This window comes from Diabrotica virgifera, chromosome 7, assembly GCF_917563875.1.
Source record: "Diabrotica virgifera virgifera chromosome 7, PGI_DIABVI_V3a".
Taxonomy (NCBI): Eukaryota; Metazoa; Arthropoda; class Insecta; order Coleoptera; family Chrysomelidae; genus Diabrotica; species Diabrotica virgifera.
Window position 1 is genome coordinate 20,008,996 of NC_065449.1, and position 14,282 is coordinate 20,023,277.

At 34.3% G+C, this 14,282-nt stretch overlaps 1 protein-coding gene across 5 annotated transcripts in view; it reads right to left on the minus strand.

The window, feature by feature from the left end:
* The window catches only part of LOC114327707 (high mobility group protein DSP1), a 71,429-nt gene that overhangs the window by 29,056 nt on the left and 28,091 nt on the right, over window positions 1–14,282 (minus strand). For 3 of the 5 annotated variants that reach the window (XM_028276408.2, XM_050655421.1, XM_050655422.1), the window contains exon 2: window positions 4,192–4,413. In XM_028276408.2, coding sequence (XP_028132209.2) covers window positions 4,192–4,413 — 222 coding nt within the window. Of the gene's footprint in view, window positions 1–4,191; window positions 4,414–7,596; window positions 7,816–14,282 lie in introns of all 5 variants that reach the window. The other 2 variants (XM_028276406.2, XM_028276407.2) reach the window with 1 other exon arrangement.

A 14,282-nucleotide genomic window follows, 5' to 3' on the forward strand; every position in this document is an offset into this window, starting at 1 on the left:
TCTAATGCCATCCCCTCTTTGTGAACACACACACACACTGAAAACAATGGCTAGGCTAGAAGGATAGAACTTATGAACAAAGGAACGCACAAATAAAAGGGAGTAATAAAAATATTGGTTAAGTACATATTACCTTATATTCGTCAAATACTGGCAGAATTTGTAAGTTATACCCACTAGAATTTTTACTTTTAGCGGTTAAATAACCTTATCCGCGACGTAAAGATGAGCAGAAAATTGTAGTACTCCCAAGTTATTATTGAAATTACTGATATTGCCGCTAACTCTAACCTAGCCTTTTGTTGACGATAATGGAACAAAAACAATCGAAAGAAAAACAGGCACATAATGAAAGAAGCTATTGGCTGATATAATGATTTTGTATGAAAGCTGAATATGATTAGTCTCTGCGCCAGAGGGGTCACCGTGCCCTTTTCAATTCTGATGGACAAACTCGACGGGTTCTTATGGATTTTTGGCTGATGATTACGAATTTCGATTATCTGAGTGATCAAAAAATTGTTGTAAACAATTTAATTGTTTATAAGGTTCTGGTTCATAAACAACGAAGAAAAAAAGTTTACTAAATTTATATCCAACAATTATAACTCAAGATATTGTAAAATTAGTGCACAATGCAAATTGCAAAAAAGTATTTTTCGAAGCTTTATCGATCGTAACTCAGCTTCTACGCATGAAAATGAAGTGATGATGTTTTAGAAGGTCTCATTTTAAAGCTTCATTAATAGGCTTCCAAAAAAAGTTTGTTAAATTACTTTATCTTCATTTGTTTTAAAGTTATGACCGTTTGAAGTTAGAATTTTCTTAAAAAAATTGTACATTCATTTGTTTATAATGGTTTCAAGTAAATTTAAGCTGTAAAGATTTATACTTTAATTAACAATAATGATAGAAGGACTCAAAACGAATAATTTGAGCTTAAGAAAATGTTCGTATGTTTATTTTTGGCCAAGATATCGTTATTTTAATGGCGCGCTATGAGGCGCAAACATCGGCTCACAGTCAAGTATTTTTCGACGCTTTATCGATCGTAACTCGGCTTCTACGCATGCAAATGAGCCAATATGTGATATCCATATAAAAATGGATCGAGTTATTTTACAGCATCATCATTGCATATCATTGAAAGGAAAGTCCTCACAATGATATTTGGTCCTCAAAGAGATGAATTGACAGGAGAGTGGAGAAGGCGCCGCAATGCTGAATTGGCGACTCTATATGGTACTGAAAACATCGTCAGACATATAAAAGCTAATCGGATAAGATGGGCAGGTCATGTAGTAAGATCAGAGGAAGACAGAGCGCTAAAGACAGTGTTCTTCGAGAGACCAGACGGTAGAAGATCAGTGGGCCGTCCCAGAAAAAGATGGAAGGATGATGTTGAAACCGATCTATCTAGGATTGGGGTACAACAATGGCAAATCGAAGCGCAAGATCGCAGACGATGGAGGGCCATAGTGGTTGCGGCGAAGACTCACCCCGAGTTGTAAAACCAGTCAAGAAGAAGATCATTGCATATAAAACGAGCATTTATGTTGTCGCGGCATACACACAATTTACGTGCCTTGATGCTGCAAAAGAACTAGATCCTCTTTATATGGATACTATCACTATCTACTATCCACTGGATATCTATATGATATAGATTATATCTATATCATATAGATAAGTAGACTCTGAAGCCCCAGAAAGTTTTAGTTTTACTGCCTACAAGAACAGACTTAGTACCATCATCTACCTAACTGCAAAAATTGCTCTAAGAACTTATGCAGATGAGTAAAAAAGCTGAGATTCCCTGTATATCTCGATTCAGATGCATGAAACAAAAAGTTTGTAAAAATAGTATTAATAAATAATATCAACTATGTATTAGGATCTTCAAAAATGAAAAATGAAGATAACGTATATATAGATATATACATAGAAATTATAATTGCATCGAGAAGTTAGCTCGTGAAGCTTTACGAGGTGAGCCGATCTTGCGCCTCAGAGCGCACTATTAAAATATCGATCTCTTGGCCAAAAATAAACTTACAAACATTTTCGTAAGCTCAAAATGTTCCTTTTGAGTTTTTATATCATTATTGTTAATTAAAGTATAAATGTTTATAGCTTAAATTTGCTTGAAACCCTTATAAACAAATTAATGTACAATTTTTTTAAGAAAATTATTACTTCAAATGGGTATAACTTTAAAACAAATGAAGGTCAAGTAATTTAACAAACTCTGATTGGAAGCATATTAATGATGCTTTAAAATGAGACCTTCTAAGACTTTCATTTAGAACAAAATCTCTCTCATACCAACAGCAATAATTATTATGAACCCTACCTTGGTTGGGAGAAATTTGACTTGACACATTTTCTATGACACTTCTTAAAGTTCCCTCTCCTGTCGGAGGTTGGATATCATAATGGCTATGGTCACTTTGTTGGCTGATGCTCGTGAACTGTTGTAATGAACTACAGTTAAACTAAACCATTCTCTAAGGTTCCTCAGCCAGGAGATGCGTCTTCTTCCTTGGATCCTTGCATAATAATTCTCAGCAACTCATATTTTTCTCCTCTGGTAATGTGACCCAAATATTCCAGTTTTCTAGTTTTTATACTGTTCATAATTTCTAACTCCTTATTGGTAATACTTTGAGCCCACTGAATTTTCAATATTCTTCTGTAACACCACATTTCGAACGCTTCTATTTTTCTTATGTGTTGTCTCTTCAATGTCCAAGCCTTTATTCCGTATAGTAATATAGAAAATATGTAGTATTTTAGAGCCCTCAATCTGAGAGGAAACTGAAGGTCTTTGTTTGTAAGCAGTGTGCATTTTTATAAATGCTTGCCTTGTAGTTTCAATTCGGACTTTAATTTCTTTGCTTTGGTCATTTTTGTTATCAACCCAGGTTCCCAGATATTTGTATGTCTTTACTTTTTCTATTTGGGTTTGCTCTATCATTAACCTTTCATTTCCATATTGTGTTCGTTAATAATAATAATCGTTAGTAATAATCGTTAACTTGTAGCGATTCCAGGGTGTGCCATTATAACGGTGTCATCAGCGAATCTTCTGTTATTTACTATTCTTCCGTTTATAGAGATTACATCGCTTAGCTCCGCTATCGCTTCCTGAAATATGGCTTCACTGTACACGATAAACAGTAGCGGCGACAGAACACAGCCCTGTCTTACTAATCTCTTTATATCAATATTCTCGGATTCTTGTTCTTCTATCTTTATATTTAGCCTTTTGATTCCAATACAGATTGAGGATAATTCGTAAATCTCGTATGTCTGTATCTGGTTTTCAATAATTATATTAGTTTTTCATGTCGGACCCTGTCGAACGCTTTTTCGAAGTTGATGAAACAGGAATAAATATCGAGGTTCATATCTAAGCATCTTTGAGAGAGGATCTTAAACGCAAACAATACCTCTTTTGTTCCAAGTCCTTTGCGGAACCCAAATTGGGTATCATCCATATCATCTTCTAGCTTTCTGTATAATCTTCCATGAATCACCTTAGAAATATTTTGAGGATATGGCTTAGGGACCGTTCAAGTATTAAGAAACGCAGGGGGGGGGGGGTCAAAAATCTTCAAAAATTGCGTTACGCAATAGTTACACGCCCATTAGAGTGCGTTACGTAGGGGGGTCAAAAATTAAAAATCGCGTTACGTAATACTTGAACGCTCCCTTATTAATGATATTGTCCGATGACACTAAGGGCTGGTTGTTCGAACGTTAATCAAAAATGATCATTATCAAACATTTAATTACTGTCACCAACTGTCAATGTCAACTTTGTTTGGGTTGCTGAAAACATAATTATGGATTACAATTATGAAATTAGCTAATCAATTATGTTAATAATTGTTATGTTAATTAATAAACTAATCTCATAATTATAATCAATTATGTTTTCAGCAACCCAACCAAAGTTGACATTGACAGTTGTGACAGTAATTAAATATTTGATAGTGATCATTGTTGATTAGCGTTCGAACAACCGGCCCTTAGTATATTTTAATAGGTATAAAGTTAATTAATCATTTTCAAGAATAACAGCTTTAGAACATTGATAACCACAGTTTGTGGATTTACATGAAAAAATCATTCTAGTGTGACCTATTTGACGAAACTAAACCATCCCATAAACAAGAAGTGCCTTACCTTCCACCTTTCGGCGCATTTCTTCGAGAATTCAGCGAAGACGACGTTCTCTTCGGGATGTTTCTTTTTGTGCTCTTCTCTGCATGTTTGTACAAAGAAAGCATAAGCAGTCATGCGGCCTCTGGGCCTAGCGTCAGCCTTAGCACGGGGCATTCTTCCTTTGTGAGGTATTGGAGCTTGTGAAAGTATCTGTTGATGCTGTTGCAAGGCTTGTACTAAACCCTGAAGAAAAAAAATATACAGTTAATTTTATTCACCAATATAGCTTTATCGATTTGTAAAGATTGATACAAGTACTTTCAATTGTGATTTTTCACTCGTCAATGTTTTATTCAACCACAACTTGCCATTCTAACTGGCACTCACTCTCAAACAGTTTTACAAACCAAGGCCTTTATTATAATACATATTACTAAATTATATAGCCATCAAAATTCAAGAGCAAGACTGCAATGGTTGAGTTTGGTCACGTTAGACATAGAAATAGTATTTTGGGACGAAGAATAGAGCTGTGTAGAAATTGATAAAAGGACAGGTGGAGAAAACCGAAGAGAAGATGGAAAAACTGTATGGCACGGGACTTGAGAAAGATTTAGGTAAAGAAAACACGATTGACAGAAATGAGTGGCGAAGAAGAATAACGAACAGTGACCTATGAAAAGGGAAAAGCTGAAGAAGATGTAGTCACTAGTCCATATACACAGGAAAATTAAATGAAATAGAAGCAAATCCAACGAAATTCTGTGTCTTTCTTGAAATCTTTGTTAATAAAGGTGAAAGGAGGGCATTTCAGATTACCATGTAATTATTGCTTTCAACTTCTTGTTCAGAGTTTTTCTAAAAAACATTCCATCTTTTTCTGTTTTTTTTTTTGTAAATCTCTAGTCAATTTGATTACCAATCTAAGAATTTTTGTGATTCTAGGTACCGAGGCATCGACAATAAAAGAACATTACTTTTTCTAACTAGGCTTAATTAACCCCTAACGCCCTAACCAAATGCAATCAAAGGAAAGAAAACTTAACCCAAACAAACTTAACATATTTTATTCCAAAGAAGGTAACCCAACCCAACCTAGTCATCTTGTCATCTAATCTCGTTCGTTACGCACGATTGCACTTCGAAAGGAATATTTTTTATGAAATCGACTTTTATTGTCCATATCTCGGTACTTAAAAGCCGGACTTTAAATAGTAAGTTATGGCTGTGAAACTTAGAGCATGGAAAATTTTTTCTCTCTCAAAAATTTCCCATGCTCGTAAGCTGTGAAACATGGGTGGTGACATAGAAATCTGCCAATGCATTAGATGTGTTTGAAAGAAAAATATTACGTAGGATACTGGGCCCAATAAGTGAAAATAACAACTGGCGAATTAGGTATAATAGAGAAATATACGAGCAATATAGCGAACCAACTCTAGCACAATACATTAACTGCAGAGATTACGGTGGGCAGGGCACATGGTCCGCATGCATGAGAATAGAATCCCCAGAAAATTGCTAAATGCAAGAATGCAGGGAAAAAGACCTGTTGGAAGACCTAAAAAGAGATGGGAAGACGAAGTCGATGAGGATGCCAGGAACTTCCTGGGAACGTGTTCATGGAAAAGAACAGCGGTAAATCGAAATGATTGGAGAAGCTTGTTGAAGGAGGTCAAGGCTCGATTTGGGCTGTAGTGTCATTGGATGGATGGAAGGGACGGAGCGAGGATACAATCCATAGCTCTCTGTAGTGAACAAAATTTAACAAACCAGCATAGACTTTTACTTATGACCTTGTGCTTGAATGATGGAGTAGCAGGTAAATATGATACCAAAAAATTCCCAATACAGGGAATCATTTAATGTAGCATTGTTGCATCCCACCAACTTTATTTAAGATATATGCTGCAGAAGCTTTGAAAAAAGGACATCTTTACAATGATCTGATGATCAGAAACCAAATTATTGTGTCGACTAGAGACGATTTATAGAAGCGAAGGAGATTAATATAATTGAACGACTGGGGGACGATATCATAGTGAAAACCAGGTAAATTTGTATTGGAACGAACCAGATGATGGTAGATCTTGACAACTGATAGAACATTTCCTGCTGTCAGGAACTCTAGAAATCATACGAAACAGCTGAATTTTACTGAGAATGTCAAGTTGAGAAAGTTCAGAAAATGACATATTTGAGAACTGTGATAACGGACCAACTAGATCCAGACATAGAAATAAAACGTAGAACTAAAACTACTTTTATAAAAATGAAGTCATTTCTTTGCAATAATCATCTCAGTTTAGAACTAAGACAAAGAATGGTTAAGTGCTATGTTTGGTCCGTACTTTTGTATAGTGCAAAAGTGTGGACGCTAAAAGTATCGATCATGAATAGAATTGGAAGCATTGGAAATGTGGATTCATAGACGGATGCTGAAGATACCTTGGACAGCAAGAAAAACTAATGAAGTCCTAAGGAGGGTCAACAAAGATAGAGAACTGCTAAAGACTGTTAATCGAAAAATGTCTTATCTGGGACATTAGTGAGGGGAAGTCGATATAAAATATTACAACTGACCCTTAAAGGCAAAATAGAGGGCCGTAGAGGTGTAGGAAGAAAACAAGTTTCTTGGTTAAAAAACATTCGTGAGTGGACTCAGATATCAAATGCAGGACAATTATTCCATATTGCAGAATATCGAGAAGCCTTCGCAATGGTGATCGTCAACGTCGGATAATTCTGATACGGCACGTGAAGAAGAGAAACATAAGAAATGTAGCCGAGATAATTTTGAACAAAAATGTGTATTAGCACTATTTGTGTAGCTGTAGAATAAACAGTTCTCCCAGAAATAACACTTAAACGACGAAGGGTGGAGAACAAGAAACGAGTAAAAGCATTAGAGGGATGCAACGAGATCTATGTATTTCCCGAAGAGATCGAATTAAAAATCACGGAATAATACAACAAAAAACAAAAGTATTATAAAAGTATGTATAGAAAGAAGTATAATTCAACAGAGATGCAATATCTAACGTGGTATTTACATATTCAACTTATATGGAAAAAACGAATGCCCCAAACAAGTATTAAAAGTAGCGACCGTTAGGTTAGGAAGAAAAAGAGAAAACTGAAATGACGAGATCATCGTTGATGTTGTTAGGTCCAGCATCAACCAGCATATTATACCATACTTTTGGCATTAGTATAGAATCGTGTATTTTATTACCACGTACAAAAACTTACTGAAAGAAATCGTACCATATAACATATTATACATATCAATTTCACAATCATCTTATCTACTATAGCATAACTACAAAGCTGTAAAATATGTTCTGTATAGATACTTTAATAAAAGTGTGTAAAATTCAAAGTATAAATCACACACGGATAAAAAACTTTCGTTTTTAAGAATACCTGTTGATAATGATTATTATGCAGCTGATTATTTTGCAAATTAAGCTGCAACCTCGCGTGGGCTTCGCTTAACGCGTGATGGAAAGACTCTTGTTGCTGCCTTTGCGCTTCTTGGTGCTGCCGTTGGACTTCTTGCTGCCTTTGGGCTTCTTGATGTCGCTGCACGGCGTCTTGGTGCTGCCTATTTTGTTCGTCTTGTCGGTTGTGGGCTTCACTTTGCTGCAAAGATCAGGTGTGTTGGCATTCGAAGTTGGAATAGTGGTTATAGATTTAGACCAAGTCGAAGTATAAGCTTTATGCGGTGAATCCTTTAGTATTCTGAATAGCTACAATATTCTTTGAAGAAATTGATAGTTCGATTTTAGCAAACGGTGTTGATGATTTTTACAAAGTATGAACTCATTCTGTAATTATTCAGATTTTTCGTTGATGCTAACATAGAGTTAAATATTCTAAAACGATTACTGGAAACAATTTTTTTGGGTAGTTTTAAAATTTGTGTCTTTTTTCCCAATTATTTCCACTAGTATTTAGTCAAAAAAATAAGTTCACTTGACAATGTTCCATGATATAGAGAAACTATGACTTACAAAATCTTTTGACTTATTACCAACAAGAACCAAATTAAAAAAAAAAATTCTCAGAAATTGGCGCAGTCTTAGTATGAATTTGCACATCCTGTGGCACATAAAAACCCAAATGTAGCCTAGTGTGACTTATAAGATGATAGATTTTAAAAACGTTATCTGCCTTTCAAAATCAATCATGAAAATTACAAATTTTAAGATTTAGTGTACTGTTGTGAGTAAAATTCATATAAAATTATGAAGTTTAGGAAAATTGAATTGATATCTGAGACCAGTAAAATAACTATCATATATGTTTTTAACGTTTTCTTTTGAATCCATTCCCTTCCATATCTTGGACATATAATGCGAGTAAAACAGTGTATGTAATACTCTTAGACTAATTATGTATTATGATGGGCAAAATCGAAGGAGCATGAACATAATTGAAATGTGGATTCACAGACGGATGCTGACCTTGGACAGCAAGAAAAAACTAAGAAGGGTTAACAAAGATAGAGAATGTAAAGACTGTTAAACACCGAAAAAGTCTTATCTGGGACATCAGTGAGGGGAAATCGATATAGGATACTACAACTGATACTAGGCAAAATAGAGGGCATTAGAACTATAGAAAGAAAACAATTTTCTTGGTTAAAAACACATTCGTGAAATGGACGTACTCAAAAATACAAGCTAACCATTAGGAATTTGGCTAGATCTGTGAATTTAAATGTTATGGTCTGAAACACATGGCCGTGGAATATATTCAATTTTTTATGAAATTTGTAATAAATTTGTATAGCACGTAACGAGGGACACTTTATTTTTTGATAGAATCTTATGCCAGCTATGCCGTTACTCCTTGTCCTACAGTTGATACGATTTACATCCTTCTCCATTCCCAATGCCAAATTTGTAGACAATAAATTCCATGTATAATATTATCTCGATGATGTTCAATGTCCGCCGGTCAGAAATTAGAAATAAAAAACTCATTAAGCAGAAAGTAAAGACCTAATGAAAAAGATCAGTATTGAATTAACCTAAAAAGTTTTATTGGTATTCTTCTTTGGTAAAAAGTGCCTACCAGTAATTAAGCATGTAGTTTTAAACATAACTCATTAGCTAGGATAATAAAAGAAGGAAAAAGTCCATTTACTTTTTGTTTGTGAAAATAAAAACAGTATGTATAATTTTAAACCAATGCGGCGAGTGTCTCAGAAAGGTGCAGTTTGAGGCTTGTGTCAACCCAAATATAGGTATTCCTATTATAGTCTAGGGAAGATCTGTCGAAAAGCAGACCATAATGGCATTTTTCATATGAGCCTTTTTTTTGCTGAAATCACTCCAGGATGTACCTTCAGGATGCGTAAGTCACAAACCTTTTTTATTTTATAAAATCTGAATATTTTTGCTTTTGGGGCCAATATTTTCGCCTACAACTCAAAATGTATTGCTCCTTGATAGAGGATTAAATGTTTCGTTTTCCAATCTTACAAAATATTAGATTAGCTAGAAATTGAAAATTAATGTTTATTCTTCGAAAAATAATATTTAATTGGGAAAAAAAATGCAAAAAATGCAGATTCTCCTTTAAATTTTTTCGACCCCTTACAACATAGCTTATAGCCTTCATATTCCCCCTAGAAAACACTATATCAGTATACGATTGAAACGTACTTTTTACCGAATAATTTTGCAATGCAGGATCTGCAAAAAAAATTTGCAAATTTACAAAATTATGATGGCCCAAAGCATTTTTTTACATTATGTATATGAAGAAACGCTCGAAGTTTTTAAAATGCACTTTGAAGAATTAAAATTGAATAAACATAAATTTTTTTTGCAAATTTGCAAAATTATGCTGGGCCCGAAATGAGCATTTTTTTACGTACGAGGATTTTAAAGCCAAAGTAGTGTAAGTCATATTTTTGAAATGATGTAAGTCTTGGTTTATAATCTTGAATTAGAGAACTCTTAAAAGGAAAAGTGTAAAACGGACTCCACACTCTCGGCGAAGTTACTTCGCCAAAGTTGACCGAAGTCATCAAGATATAAATCAAGACTTACATCATTTCAAAAATATGACTTACACCAGTTTGGCTTTAACACCTTCATAATATAAAGAAAGTCTCAAGCTTTTGAACGCACTTGGAACAATTGAAATCGGTCAACTTCAGTTTGTTCAAATTTGCTGTTTATTATGTTTTCTATAATCCGTTTGAAAATTATTGATGGCACAGTTTTTACGACGCAAGTAATTTGTATTGTCTGTTGCATTGTACTACAAACTTCGAATACAATGCAACATTTACAACACAAATGATCTGCTTCGTAAAAACTGTGCTATCAATAATTTTCAAACGGAATTATAGTACTATGTTGAACAATGTTCTAAAATTTTTCTTGTGGCATGTTCTCCACATCATATCATGAACAGTTATAGGAACATCATTTTATAGTTATTACATATTTCAAATTTTTTGAAAATTAATTCCAGATTGATACTCGAAACATCAAAATAAAATAATGTAATTTTCATTAGTTAATTGTGATGTAATCCCGTTAATAAAAACATGTTATACTAAATATTTATATTGTTCCTACCGTTAGTTTGAATACAAATTGTTTGGATCTTTAAATTTTTTATGAAGAATAGCAATCTCTGAACAAAAGAAAAATATATTTTTGTTCACTATACCTCCACCCTATACCGACAAGAAGTCGCTAAATGAAAGGTTAATATAAAAGACATCTGCTCGTATTTGACATTCCCATAGAAACGATTTATAAAATTTGTTTTCCTTCTTTTGTCCTTCGGTTTCTAGTCTGTAAAATCCAATCAATCAACAACAACTACAGGTGTCATGTCACAAAGGTATTGCAGAAAGAACAACCAAAAGATTTCACCGAAAGAAATTAGATAAATAATTCGCAACTCAAAGAAAATCAGGACGAACGACTTTTAGAACAATTTAATTTCAGTAGTGCCATCATCAGAAAAATGACGAAGACTAAATATAGAACATACATTTATTTTTATAGCATACAATGTCATCAATTCAATGGTAATTGAACTGGTGGTGATTGATCCGTTACACGCTAGATCTTAGCGCTCGTACATATGCAGGCGATTGACCAACGGTTGACGCCGCGGTTAACCGACGTTTGTATCGTACACATGAGAGCGATTGACTGGCGGTGGCATTCCACCCCTAGTAACTGACAACCGCCGTGGTTTGACGACAGAGCGGTTGCATGTGTACGATTCCATTTGTTCCTTGGCAACTTGAACTGCGGCGGTTAGGTTTTTCAGGTAAACTGCGACGTCGACAAACCGCCCTCATGTAGACGAGCCGTTATTGTACGTTGTGTGTGACAGGACAAAATCATAGAACCTATCCAATAAAACGTGACGTGTAAACAGCAAAACGTACGTCTTGTCGAATCGAAATGAAATCCAAGATCAAGATAAGAGAAGCATCATTTTTCGAGAACTGATACGACAAAACAAAACGTGTAGACTCATGTTCAGACAAAACGTCCCAGTTTAGCTCAGTTCACGACTAGCTCCACTTTAGTTCGCTTCCTTTTTTCCCAAAAAACCTAATGATGTTATAACTTGCGGCAATGCACCCATGATTTCCTTGGGAAATTCACTGAGATGTATAAAAGTTTTCCGTCTTTGTGGCAAGGGAAAATAAAGACTAGAGGCACCATAATAAAAACGTTGCGTATGAGGAACTTATATGAGTTTACCTCTGGAACTGGAGAAGAAGACATAAACAAACCATCTTTGTGGTATTTGGACGTTTTGCAATGATCCGAGACGTAGGTATGTACCTACCAAGGATGCCACGAGAAACTATAAACGATGACGAGGAGTCTCAGGAGATATCTGAAATTGTTGTGAGTCCTTCATGGAGTGTAACGGCTTTTCTCATGCAGGTGTTTTATTTCAGTAAATATGGTGTTACCAAATATAGCAATTGGCAATATGTTCAGGTGTCACATTCGCAAATAATGGGTGCGTTCGGACGACCATAGCGGACGACTGTCAGCAGAAATCGGCCGAGTGGTTGTATCCAGCCGTGATAGGGAAAGCTTAGTAAATCTCTCAGCGGCTGACTTCCAGCGGTGACGTCTGACAGCTACTGCTGGCTCAGTTGTCCAGCCGCTGTGGTCGTCCGAACGCACCCATTTACGCCAGTCATCAAGTTTGCCTCAGTTTTTTTCAGTAACGGGACGTTGGAATACTGGCTTCTGTTCACATACTTGACCATATTGTGTTTTTCCTCTTCATCCCTTTTTCAGCCGCATTTCCTCGAGAATAAAAAAAATAACTCAAAAAGATTCAGTAAACAAACTTCTTTAGTCAAGACTGTGGATTGGAACTGATGTAGAAAGTGGAAGAGAAAACAGGTACAAAATAAAATTATATTTTATAGTACACTGGACAAAGCGTACATTTTGTCATATGTTTTATATGCCCATGAAAATTAATGTTGTATAATAATTATCACAAATTACCACTCATTATTTCAACTATAAACAATATTGATTGTATGTATTTGAAGTTGCAACTAAAAAGAAATCAATTTTATAGATATAATAATCACAAAGGAAGTGGGTATTATATCATTTAATGAATTGTTTTTATTAGCAGTACTAAAACATTAGCGATAAAGGTGCTAAAAGCCATTTAGTGTGGGCAAATTGTCAACAAAGCCAAAGCGATATTTATTTTGAAAGTAGGCATATTTTTATCACTCAATAAAATTCATCAGTATCAGCTCTGTGAGTCATATATGTAAAATATATTAATTGCACAACAGAAAAGTTAATTATTTGGGAATGTAAATTGGATATTGGAGATAACACACTATAATAGGGTAGATATAATAATAATATGTATCATGTAAAAGATAATGAAATATAAAATATGAATCATGAAGATTAAATATTTTGTGAAGATAAAATACAATAACACGTCCTAGGGTGGCATGAGGAATATGAATAACAAACCTATAAGACATGCGGAATATAAATGAATAACAAATTTTAGAAACCAAAATAATTCATATAACAGATAAGAAGATAATAAGTATGAAGAGAAAAATAATTGAATAAAGAATAAATTGATAAGAAAAAGAGAATTCAAAATTACAGGTATCAAAAAAATAAGAAAACTAAAAAAAAATCTTAAGTAACAAAAAGTTAATAACCTCGCCAGGATTTACCAAATAAATCGAAGAAAAATGTACGCGCTCTTGTGTACTGGAAATCTAAGATTATCTGTGGTACCCTCATCAGACCAATACGTTGTGGATGAGCAAAAAAAACAATTTCAAGCAAAAGCTTTAGTGCAATCAGAGAAAAATGTGAATGGAAATTCAAATAGAAGAATGAACATTCCACCTTACTCAGAATTCACTATGCTCCACCTCCAGACACTTCGACAAACTGTATCATGCAGAGTCGGAAATGGAATTTCTTATTGAAATTGTACCAGAAACTACGCAGTTAAAAAGAAGTCATTTGATCACACTTCAACAGAGTATCAAATGAATAAATGATATTTTATAAAAATATTTTTGGTTTTACATAACAAAAGTAACTTTTTATCAAATAGAAAAACGCCTTTTTGATGTGTTGCTTCAAAAAAAAACTTCCATAAAAAATTTTAACTACTCGCGAATAAGCAAAAAATTAAAAGTAATACTGATTAAATGTGAATTATATACAATTATGCAATTTACTTGATACACCTACTTCCTTTTAGCAGGTTAGTGGGGAATTATGAATGAAATCTAGTTTACAATACAGTAGAACTTAGGTATAGTGACTCACGGATTTGGATTATAGATTTGAATAATGTACAGCTGGTTCCAAAAAAAACTGATACGACTCTTGCGTATTTTGTAGAAAATTGAGCAGTCTACTTTCTTCTTCTTCTTGTTTTTGGTCTCGCTGCAAGGCAATTACCAGCACGATTTATAGGCGATCTTGATGTAGTCTGGCTCTAAGCCATATCAAAATCGCTGACTACGTTCTTGTAAAAGGCTTTTGATGAGGTGTGATATAATGAACATGAGTTTAATTATATTTAATTTATTA